At 38.5% G+C, this 12,467-nt stretch overlaps 1 protein-coding gene across 5 annotated transcripts; it reads right to left on the bottom strand.

Annotated features, from left to right (window-relative positions):
- Positions 1 to 897: 897 nt before the first annotated feature.
- Positions 898 to 11,610, bottom strand: LOC112846610 (cell adhesion molecule 3). Of its 5 annotated transcripts, XM_025906332.1 has the most exons (10): positions 10,976 to 11,091; positions 10,721 to 10,899; positions 9,055 to 9,330; positions 8,638 to 8,958; positions 7,987 to 8,139; positions 5,215 to 6,802; positions 3,565 to 3,840; positions 3,148 to 3,468; positions 2,778 to 3,041; positions 898 to 2,538 (listed from the first exon to the last, which is right to left on the bottom strand). In XM_025906332.1, the coding sequence occupies exons 6-10, from the start codon at positions 5,258 to 5,260 to the stop codon at positions 2,387 to 2,389; spliced, it is 1,059 nt and encodes a 352-aa protein (XP_025762117.1). In that variant the 5' UTR covers positions 5,261 to 6,802; positions 7,987 to 8,139; positions 8,638 to 8,958; positions 9,055 to 9,330; positions 10,721 to 10,899; positions 10,976 to 11,091; the 3' UTR covers positions 898 to 2,386. The 5 variants fall into 5 exon arrangements, with proteins under 5 accessions (XP_025762117.1, XP_025762118.1, XP_025762116.1 ...); XM_025906333.1 differs by lacking the exons at positions 10,721 to 10,899; positions 10,976 to 11,091 and adding an exon at positions 11,549 to 11,610; XM_025906331.1 differs by having other exon boundaries at positions 10,721 to 11,087.
- Between the last annotated feature and the right edge of the window lie 857 nt (positions 11,611 to 12,467).

Below are 12,467 nucleotides of genomic sequence, written 5' to 3'. Positions count from 1 at the left end.
AAACAAGTATGCAGGATATTAAAAGCCTGCAGAGACATCGAAGTATATGCAGAACTAAAATGCCACTAATATAGGATTAATACATCTGTCTAGTTCCTCCACCCCCTACCCCTATTTTCCAACACCCAGCTTGAAATCTGAGTAGAATAAAATGTAAACACCAAACTTTCATTCCTTCTTCAATTTTTGAGTCATGTGAGTCTCCTAGAACAGAGAGGTAAAAGCCTATCAACCTGACCCACATTTTTTCTTTCCTTTCAGTGTCACTCTCTGTGAAGAAATGCTTGTTTTCCCTTCGTCTTGCATGCTTGCCTCCTATTGCTCCTGACCTCCATGCTTTGTGAAATCCCAGCAGGGAGCAATGCTGGTCTTGTGCAGGATGTAGCTTGTAAGACTCCCAACTGTGACCAGAATGCTACGCAGCCTATCAGCTCTGACCACAACTGCAGTGCAAGGGAGCGAGTAATCGAACGCTTTATGGTGTATTTATGGACAGCACAGCTGGGAATCTCAACTTACACATTGCAGTATGAGCTCGGTTCACTTGCAGCTTTGAATATGCTCTTCCCTCTAAAAGTTCTCTATCGAAACATGTTAATGTTGTGCGTTTGCTCATTTGAAAAATCTTGTTTTTTTCTTTAAGTCCATGACTAATTGAGCACTGGTGGCTGTGCCAGGTTGTTAGGGCAACACAGAGCATACAGAAACAGTATTTGAACAGTGACAGAGAAGGAAAAAAAACATGGTTTCATAAGAAATAGGTTTATATTGGCAACAGTAGCCTGGATCACAAATGATCTTCTTTACATTCACTTTGTTAAGAACTAATTAGTATGGCAGAGTGAACATTGTAAAATGTAGCCAGACTTAAAGACAGAGAGTGAGAAAGAAAACTGGTTTGACTTTGCCTCGAGGATTCATAAGCTCTCTCACGCTCTTGTTTAATTAAGCATTCACAATCACACACATGTAGTGTTTTTTTTTAAACATGTCACTGGTACAATTAGACAAACTCTGGTACAATGCAGACTCAGTAAAACAACTGTTGTGTCATGTCAAAAGTTGGCGCAATACTTGATAAACTCCATCAGTCTATTCAGTGCAAAAATTATGAAGCGATCCAAAAGATGTACCAGTGCGTACAGAAATCAAATTTTACAAAAAAAGAGAAAGAAATATGAATAACTTATGCATATCCCAAAATGAAAAGTAATTACTACATTGTGCTCTCAAGTAATTCCATATAAAGTACCTCTAAAGCATTACATGCTTAGATGAGTAGAAACAAAATGAATACATAAAATGCTGACATAGAATTGCTAATTTTGCTTAAAAAAAATTAGTTTTTTAATGCAAATATTTAATGTATTTCTTGATGAATTGTTATTTTTTTAAAGACACACAAGAGGTCCACAATTCAGATGAGGCAAGAGTTGCTATTAAATAGTACCTAATTATCAAGTCATATGAATAACAAAAACAATATTTTTTTTTTAACACAATTACTAGATGAGAAACATAACCCAAAAGCACAACCGCACAAAAAGCTGAGAAATCCACTCTACTGACCATATATAGGTGTATCAACGTATTACAGCAATTGTGTCCAAAATATATGCTCCGTTTAATTCCTCTGATAGATGTGAGGCACTTCTTCACGAACTTCATCTTCATTTGTAGTTTTGCATGGACAGGATATAGTGGCTTCATCAGAGCTTTGCTGCAGCACAAAGCTGATAATCAGCACAGAACAAACCATACAGTATATGTGAAAGCCATAAAACCAAAATGATGAGCTAGAAAAAAGAGCTCCTGTTAGGTGTTAATTCCCCTGAGTCCAACATCAGCTTGATTCATTAAATGAGTTTATGTGCACTCAAGTAACCATCTCGACATCAGCTACAGACTTGTGCAAATGTGCAGGAGAGGAAATCATCGCATCCATATGCAAAAAGGTTTGAATTAGCCTGATTAAAACTGAAACAGGAAGTAGTTGTGTAGTAAAGATTTCCAAAACAGGCCAGCAAGCACATCATGCTTCCAAAATAAGACTGTAGTGGGGATGAAATCTAATTATTTATCTGTTGCATTTTTTTTTTACACAGACTTATAAAGGTTACTGCGGTGCATTTAAACACATTTCCTGTATTATATATGTTTGTTAAGGCAGCATTGATTAGTGCAGCTTTAGAGATAGCTGACAAGATAATGCATTTTTAAAGCTACAGCTTTGAACAGAAGAACACCCACGGAGCATGCAGAGCAGACATGTCCCTCGGCCATCAACAGGCATGTTACAGAATTTTGGGTCCAAGCACCAAATAAAATCATTAACACAAATAAAAATAATATCCATGCAAATCTGAATTTAAAAAAAAAGTCTGTCTTATACTGGTCCTGAGGGAGTTCCTGGTTGATAGCCGCCTTTGTTGAAAGAGAATGTGCCATTAGGTGTCACAAAATATACACCAGCAATGAGGAGCAAAACTCCGACGGCCACACCTACTCCCACCATGACTCCAAAGGTTGTTCGAGACCCTGTGGGAGATGGGAAATGTTGTTACATTCTCTCTCTCAACTTATCTGCTCAGACTTTCTGCTGTCTGTAATAAACCCCACATCCCAAAATAAAAATTAAAACAAAGAACAAAGCAATTAAAATCCCAGCAGTGGTCCCAGGATGACTACCTAATGGAGAATCACAGCACAAAATATTGTAGACAATAAGAACGTATAACGAGATACGAAATGTCATGAAGTAACTGATGAGAACTTACTTGGAGCTTCGCTGATATTGAAATATTTGGTCACAGTGCCTTGGTCACTATAGGCTGTGCAGGTATAGACCCCTGGAAGCTCAAATGTTCGGGTCAAAATTGGCTCAATCACTTCTTCTTTGTTGTGAAATTCTTTTGAGAATTTTGGGAATTCCCAGCGGTATGATGGTGGAGGGTTTCCTTTAGCGTTGCAATTTAAAGTTATATTTTCACCAACTGTCATTTCCAGAGTCTCATTTTCAGGCTTGGTGAGGGTTGGTGGGTCTGAGGACATACATGCAATTAAAATACAGACAAATGTGAAATAAATTAGAAAATAAAATACAAGGAAATCTTCTGATGTTTGATTAAGATCAAGTTAAAAACTCACAGAGTACAGTCACTCTATGTGACTTTGAGCGCATCATGGTTGGACCTTGTTCTCCTGGCCACAAGTTTAGTTTTGCTTCACACCAGATCTCAGCTCCATCATCATCTCTGTGAGCAGTCAGAGTGAGGACAGATGACTTACTGACTGGAGATGGTCTGGAGTCATTAAATGTCTCAGGATTTAAGATCTTATTTCCTTTGTGCCAAAGCACAGAGAGATTTCTTGCTGGTGCAACATTAACAAGGTCACACTGTATGGCAAACTGTTCACCTTCTTTCCCTGTACTTGAATTCTGTCTCAATGACACACTGTCTGGCATTTCTGCAAGTAGAAGAAATAAAAAGAATTAATGTCATTTACTGTTCTAATACTAAAACACCTTTCTTGGAAATATATGAGAAAGTTAAGGCTACTTACTATAAACAGTGACTGGTAACACTTCTGTACACTGACCACCATCACGGGAATTCACATAACACATTGGCCCCAACTCCCACTCTGGCACAGAGTCAATTTTAAAGTCAAGAGAAGTGACATTCTGGGTAAGGTCCACTCCTCCATATGGAGACTCCCAGCCCATTCCTTCAGTCTGGTTAGATAGTGAAGTGCACTTGGCTGATAAGGAGTCTCCAAATCTCACCACAACTCTAGAGGGACTCATTTGTAATGGACAGGAGGCACTTGCAGGGTTTCCTAGAGAAGAAGAAGACTTAAGTTTATGGCAACATTTACTCTGATGTTCTACTAAGCATTACGGTCCTGTTAGTACTCTGGCTCGGTTCAGAGGACTTAAGACTCCGTGCTGAAAAGATGAGCCATTCAATATCTGAATACAAACACTAAACAACTCTCGCCCAATTAGTATTTGAAAGTCAAGGTAGTCCAGGATAGCCAGAAAGATTATTGTATTAAAAAATTATCAATTTCATACTCTTCAGCTCTCCAGATGAAAATTTATTGAGGACCATTTTTTAATTTCATAAAGATTTGATTTATAACATATTTTGATTTAAAGACTTCTAATCTAAAAGGCATATTTTTTTCCCCCAAGAAAGGCGATCAGGCAGTATCTAAAGCATAACTGGTACCACAAGCTTGTTGCAGAGTTACTTCATCTTACATCATTATACCTCCAGCTGATAAATGAATCCATTTCAGAAGCAAAATACCCACTGGAAACTTTATTCAAGTAATTTAAAGTACTGTCTGGGATCAGTATCAGAGACTAAGATTTAACCAGCCTTACTCAGTGTCATGACTCATATTTCTCTTGCAAAGAAGGTGATGACTGATAATAATTCATTGCTTTGTTATGGAAACTGCAAATTTTCCTCCTTATTCCTATGAAGCTTAAAGAAACCACCTCATAAAATTAGCAAGAAATCTCCCCCTTCTGTAAAGAAACAGATCTCTGAGAAAAGCTGGTCTGTCTAGTAGCGCCATAAATCATGTTTCAAAGTTGTTGTTTTTTCTGGGTTCACACAAGATGATGAAATATGGAAATGCAAGTTTATGTAAACACATAGAGTACAATTTCTATTCATATCTATGTTTGCTTCACTAAATGTAACCCCGTCCCTTCTTTTGTTTCTGGTAGCACTTTCTTTTCTTTTTTGGTGGTGGTGACAGGGGTCGGACTTGATTGGATTTGAGGGGTTCTAACTTTTTTGTTGTTTTGTTTACAGTGGTTGATACAAATGTTACTATATTTCTTCTTGGTCATTTAGTTTCTCTTTTATATATCCCCAGGTAACAGCTCAGACACTGACCTGATAAAATACACAAACTTTGGTCAATGATTTACAAGCTGTGTTTAGTCGAGAGGATCTACATAACAACACGGACATTAAAACTGAATTCACGAATATGAGAAAGAAAAAAAGAAAACAAATACAAACCCGGTCACGGACAGTAGGACAGCATGTTTATACAGTCCACGAACAGAGCTGATATGCATCAAACAATGGGCGTAGGCTTTCTCCCGAAGATGAGCTCGAAGCTGCACCGATCAATTCATAAAGACACAATATGGTAGCTTTATGTAACAAAGAAAGAAAACAAGCTCACCTGTACACGCGATTAATAAACCAAAGAAGAAGAAGGACCACATCATGGTTTCAGCAAAGAGGGAAACACGCTCGCAAAGAAAAGAAAAATAAATTAGATCCGGCTGAATAAACTTAGTCACACATCCGTGTCCCTCCTCCTCCTGCTGCTGTACCCACAAGCTGTGACCAAACCCTAAACCTGTAAGGACAAAAAAAAAAAAAAAAAAAAAAATCCGAAACCAAAAGTGGTCATGCAGTAACTATCCCGAGAGTCACGATTACCTCACCAAGCGTCCCGTCCTCTGCTCGCTCTGGTTTCTGCGACATCGTGAGTTAAAAGGAACAGTTCGAGGTTATTTTTGAACCCCTTACTTAATAAATTAAACGTTTAATTTAATTTTGAATAAAACCTTCAAACGTTTGCTGAATAGCAACTAGTTTCATTTAACCTCGGCTCAACCTTTAGTTTCAGCTAATTACTCAATTAAAAAAAAACAAAAAAAACTGAGCATTCAATCATCAATTTTAAAGCATGTAAATGATAACTTTGTATGCAGTTTTTATACAACCAAGTCGCAAGGCTTGGAGCTTCGTCTTTTCATACTGGGTAGAAATGTCTATAATAGCAATATTCCCGACTGCACTTGAAGGCGTCCATACCTGAAAACCAATTGGATTCTCCCACAGCACCCTCCCGAGGACAGACTCCAACAAAACACTGCCAATTCAGGTGCCGTTTGTTTCATGTGCACCAAATGTTCCCAAAATAAGCAGTTTATGCCTTTTATAGAGATATCAAATCTGTGTGCAGGACAGAGCAGAGTTTTTCCATATATACCTTGTGTCTGTGCAGCAGGCTGAGACAAAACTATATTGTGCTCCTAGTGATTTAAATACAATGGTATGCTTGTATGCTAGGTTACTGAGTTTGTATCTAGGCCTACAATTTTCCTTTCGATTTTAATTTTGCTCATGACAACAACCAAAGAAAACAGCTATTCTGAATTACTGGCAAAGAGGTTTAAAACCTTGTATATTTTATGTTCCTTTATTACATTAATAACTGCTGTTTACATACATATTAATAGCAATAAGATGTTTAATAAGAAAATACACTTTTGCCTAAGTGACAAATATTTACAGCACATACAAACAAATACAAATATGTTATAAAGTTCTCCTCAGCCTTCACACGAAGAACTTGAACTCCATTAACCCTTCAATAATTCGGATCATTAACACATCAGTGTGCGGTTTATTTTCAACACTAAGTTATTCAGGCTTTACTTTTTCTCATAAATAAACATAAAGTTTTGGATTTACATCAAATATTAAACTGAATATACATTTCATACAGACATTGAATATGGCACATATGGAAGAGTGAAGTTAAATAAGAAAACTGCGGTGTGCACTGCTGTCAGGACAGGTGATAAGGAAAGGCAGTTTATAAATGCTTTGCATTTCCTGTGAGTTTGACGGTGCCTTAATTTATTAATTTTTTTTTCTGTAGCCATTCAGAGGTGGACATGCTGGTCTGTTCTGGATCTGCTGCACAATCCAATCATGCTTGAGGTTCAGGGCTGCATATTCTCCTTCAGGATTTTCTATTAGAGAGCAGAATTCATTGTAGCAAGAATTCAGTAAATTGTAGCAAGTTGTGCACGTCTTTAAGCAGCAAAGCAGCCCCAGATCATTACACTACCACCACCATGTGTGACTGTTGATAAGACGTTCTTTTCATGGATTGCTGCAATGGATATAACGGGACGCAAGTCCAACTATTGTCTTCCTAGTCCACAGAAGACGGGCCATCTGAGCCTTTGTGTTCTTTTTGGTCAGCAGTGGTTTTTCACCTTGGAACTTTCCAATGAAGCCATTTTTTTGCCCAGTCTTTTTCTTATTATTGAATCATGAACTCTGACCTCAACTGAGACAAGTGAGACCTGCAGTTCTTTAGATGCTGCTCTGGGTTATTTTATGACCTCTGGATGAGATGTTGATGCACTCTTGGAGTAATTTTGGTAGGTTCAACCATTTATGGGAAGGTTCGCCACTATTCCAAGTTTTCTCCATTTGTGGCTCTCTCCGTGGTTGACTGGATCCCATACCATCATACATACCATAATTTATAAATTCCTTTTTTAAAATTGACTCAGGTTATCTTTGTCTAATGTTAACATTTGTTTAATGATCTGAAACATTAAAGTGTGACAAAAATAAAAAACCTAAGAATTCAAGAAAAGGGTTTTCACTGCACTGTATTTAACAAAAACTTAATCAAAATGGATAAGCAAATTAGTGAAAACAAACAAAGAAAAAGCCATATGATTCAATGGGTAGTAGAACCACCTTCAGTAGCAACAACACCAGTTCACTCAAGTAACCATCCTGACATCAGCTACAGATATGCACACATGCAGGACAGTGGAAAGCTTTGCCTAAAACTGAAACAGAAAATAACTGCGTGGAAAAGGTGTCCAAAAATCCAGGAAGCAGTGAGTCATGCCTCCATAATAAGCCTGGCACATTTTCTGTACCGCAAATGTGTGTTAGGGCAGCAGTCTTGATTAATGCAGCTTTAGAGATAGCTGACAAGTTAATGCATTTTTAAAGCTACAGCTTTGAACAGAAGAACACCCACGGAGCATGCAGAGCAGACATGTCCCTCGGCCATCAACAGACATGTTACAGATGTTTTCTCCAAACACCAAATAAAATAATTAGAAATGATAATAATAAAAATAATATTAGTAGAGATGTGCATTTTTAGAAGAAGATAAAAGTTTACCTTATACTCATCCTGAGGGAGTTCCTGGTTGATAGCGGCTTTTGTTGAAAGAGAATGTGCCATTGGGTGTCACAAAAAATGCACCAGCAATGAGGAGCAAAACTCCAACGGCCACACCTACTGCCAGCATGACTCCAAAGGTTGTTCGAGCCCCTGTGGGAGATGGGAAATGTTGTTACATTGTCGCTCGCAGCTCATCTTCTCAGTCCTTCTACTCTGTCTGTAATAAACTATCTTGTGTGGACTGAATCAGGGTGTTGTGTGCTCTGTGGTTGCTATTACTCCTTTGGGCCAAAGGTGCCACTGTGTAACGGGTACAATGAGGAGGAGAGAGAAGAAGTGAAGAGAGTGTGATGTAAACAGTTTAAAGGACATTAAAGTGTGCCTAAAAACGAGCTATCGTCTCCAGTGTTATATACAAACACAATAAACTACACATCCCTAAAACAAACACCAAAACAATTAAAATCCCAGCACTGGTCCCATGACGACTACTCAATGGAGAATCACAGCACAAAATATTATGACAATAAAAAAAGTATAATGAAATAAGAAATGTTATGAATGTATCAGAATACAGAGATGCACGGAGAAAAACTTCAAGAAATTAAAATACAATTACAATTGCTGAAAAAGGTGATGAAAACTCACTGAGTACAGTCACACTATGTGACTTTGAGCGCATCATGGTTGGACCTTGTTCTCCTGGCCACAGGTTTAGTTTTGCTTCACACCAGATCTCAGCTCCATCATCATCTCCATGAGCAGTCAGAGTGAGGACAGATGACTTACTGACTGGAGATGGTCTGGAGTCATCAAATGTCTCAGAATTTAAGATCTTATTTCCTTTGTGCCAAAGCACAGAGAGATTTCTTGCTGGTGCAACATTAACAATGTCACAATGTATGGCAAACTGTTCACCTTCTTTCACTGTAGTTGAATTCTGTCTCAATGACACACTGTCTGGCATTTCTGCAAGTAGAAGAAATAAAAAGAATCAATGTCATTTACTGTTCTAATACTAAAACACCTTTCTTGAAAATATATGAGAAAGTTAAGGCTACTTACTATAAACAGTGACTGGTAACACTTCTGTACACTGACCACCATCACGGGAATTCGTATAACACATTGGCCCCAACTCCCACTCTGGCACAGAGTCAATTTTAAAGTCAAGAGAAGTGACATTCTGGGTAAGGTCCACTCCTCCATATGGAGACTCCCAGCCCATTCCTTCGGTATCGTTAGATAGTGAGGTGCAGTTGGCTGAAAAGGAGCCTTCAAATTTCACCACAACTCTAGAGGGACTCATTTTTAATGAACAGGAGGAACTTGCAGGGTTTCCTAGAGAAGAAGAAGACTTAAGTTAGGCTTATGGCAACATTTACTTTGATGTTCTACTAAGCATTACGGCCCTGCTGGTACTCTGGCTCGGTTCGGGGGACTCAAGACTACGTGCTGAAAAGATGAGCCATTCAATATCTGAATACAGACACTGATATTTCAACAACTCTCGCCCAAACACACTGGACTGTCTTTTCTGTCACTCAACTTTTTACATTAGTATTTGAAAGTCAAGCCATTCCAGTATAGCCAGAAAAGATTAATGTCACAAATGTTATACTTTTCAACCTTCCTGATGAAAATTTATTGAGGACATTTTTATTTTTTATAAAGATTTGATTTATAACATACTTTGGATTTAAAGACTTCTAATCTAAAAGACACATTTTTCCCTAAGAAAGGGGATCAGGCAGTATCTACAGCATAACTGGTATCACAAGCTTGTTGCAGTCTGTCTTACATTATGCCTTCAGCTGATAAATGAATCCATTTCAGAAGCAAAATACCAACTGGAAACTTTATTCAAGTAATTTAAAGTATTTTCTGGAATCAGCATTAGATACTATATTAGATTTTCTGCTAACCTTAACCAGCCTTACTCAGTGACATGACTCATATTTCTCTTGCAAAGAAGGTGATGACTGATAATAATTCATTGCTTTGTTATGGAAACTGCAAATTTTCCTCCTTATTCCTATGAAGCTTAAAGAAATCTCCCCCTTCTGTAAAGAAACAGATCTCTGAGAAAAGCTGGTCTGTCTAGTAGCGCCATAAATCATGTTTCAAAGTTGTTGTTTTTTCTGGGTTCACACAAGATGATGAAATATGGAGATGCAAGTTTATGTAAACACATAGAGTACAATTTCTATTCATATCTATGTTTGCTTCACTAAATGTAACCCTGTCCCTTCTTTTGTTTCTGGTAGCACTTTCTTTTCTTTTTTGGTGGTGGTGACAGGGGTCGGACTTGATTGGATTTGAGGGGTTCTAACTTTTTTGTTGTTTTGTTTACAGTGGTTGATACAAATGTTACTATATTTCTTCTTGGTCATTTAGTTTCTCTTTTATATATCCCCAGGCGTAACAGCTCAGACACTGACCTGATAAAATACACAAACTTTTGTCAATGATTTACAAGCTGTGTTTAGTCGAGAGGATCTACATAACAACACGGACATTAAAACTGAATTCACGAATATGAGAAAGAAAACAAATACAAACCCGGTCACGGACAGTAGGACAGCATGTTTATACAGTCCACGAACAGAGCTGATATGCATCAAACAATGGGCGTAGGCTTTCTCCCGAAGATGAGCTCGAAGCTGCACCGATCGATTCATAAAGACACAATATGGTAGCTTTATGTAACAAAGAAAGAAAACAAGCTCACCTGTACACGCGATTAATAAACCAAAGAAGAAGGAGGACCACATCATGGTTTCAGCAAAGAGGGAAACACGCTCGCAAAGAAAAGAAAAATAATCCGGATCCGGCTGAATAAACTTAATCACACACCCGTGTCCCCCCTCCTCCTGCTGTTGTACCCACAAGCTTAACAAAACCCTAAACCTGTAAGGAAAAAGGAAAAAAATAAATCCGAAAACAAAAGTGGTCAGGCAGTAACTATCCCGAGAGTCACGATTACCTCACCAAGCGTCCCGTCCTCTGCTCGCTCTGGTTTCTGCGACATCATGAGTTAAAGGAACAGTTCGAGGTTATTTTTGAACCCCTTACTTAATAAATTAAACCAGGGGTGTCCAAACTTTTTTCACTGAGGGCCACATACATAAAAATATAGGAGGGGCTGGGCCACTTACTAGAAATTAGGTATATAACCTTAACTGTAGTGTATTAAAGTTAGAAAAATCACTTAAAAGTGGTCAAATGTGTTATATTGTTGAATATAATTAAAGACAAAACTGCCTTCATCACAGCTTTCCATAAATGGATCTTTGTTGATTTATTCAGAAAAAGCTTTGGTAGCTCATTCTCAGAACAGCAGCCTCGATTTCTTCTTGGACAGAAGATTTACAGCACAGAGAAAAAACAATAAAGGGGAAAATGGGACGGGTACATTTCAAGCTTGTTATTTAAGTTCTTAGGCTTAGCAACACACCTATTAACGTTCGTTTGAAACGGTTATCAACATTAACAGACTGAACTGGACTTAATAACAGGAGTGCATATAATTTTAGTAAATTATTCTGGTGAGTATCACCTGCGCTGGGTATGTAAATCGGGCCATCCAGCTGCGGTGCTGATCCGACGCCACTCGTGCCAAAAATCCGGACAAATGTCACTTGATCAAGGAGCAAATCTGCATCAGATGAGATCAGCTGACTACGTGTGCGTGCGCTGTGCACAGCGGTGTGTACTCTGTGTGTTAACAAGAAAAACGCATATAAGAAAGTGGTGCGCAAAAGCAGGGTAGTGACAGAATTGATGCGCATTATTGATATTTGAAGCATGTGTACCTGCACATGCATGCTTATTAACACACGTGTACTGTGGAATATATTTTTTACTCACCTAAAGCGCTCATGCTCTCGTCCACTCCCCGCAAAAAAAAATTAGCAGCTGTGCGGTGTCTGTGGCATCAGTGCTCGGATCGCATGCGATGGAGTAAAAATCAAAAGCACAGCTTTATCGGACAGTTGCAGTTTGATGTTGGCTGACGAGTCTTCAGTGCATCGCACAACTGTATTTCTGGACATGCTGACGTTGTTGAAGTCCTGCACTTTTTCCGGGCACATTATTTCGGTGACTTTAACGAGGCAGTGTTTTATGAGGTTGAGGTCTGAAAAAGGCTTGCCATGTCTTGCGATGAGTTGGGCGACCTCATAGCTGCTATTGTAGCCTTTTCCTGGACAATTTGAGCACGAAAAAAATACTGTTGCTGACCCCGCAGGAGAGCTACCATTTGCTTTAATTTCTGCTCTCGCTCAGCACCAGTGTAGGATGCATAGGCCTGATGTTTGGTCTCATAATGACGTCGTACATTATACTCTTTCATAACTGCCAGTTTCAGTGCAGATCAAACAGACACACGTCCCCTTTAATTCTTTGAAGAAATATTCACTCTCCCACCTTGTCTGAAATTTTCTGCACTCACTTTCTACCTTTCGCTTCTTTGGTTC

This window comes from Oreochromis niloticus, linkage group LG4 (assembly GCF_001858045.2).
Source record: "Oreochromis niloticus isolate F11D_XX linkage group LG4, O_niloticus_UMD_NMBU, whole genome shotgun sequence".
NCBI lineage: Eukaryota > Metazoa > Chordata > Actinopteri > Cichliformes > Cichlidae > Oreochromis > Oreochromis niloticus.
This window is presented reverse-complemented; position numbering and strand designations above follow the sequence as displayed.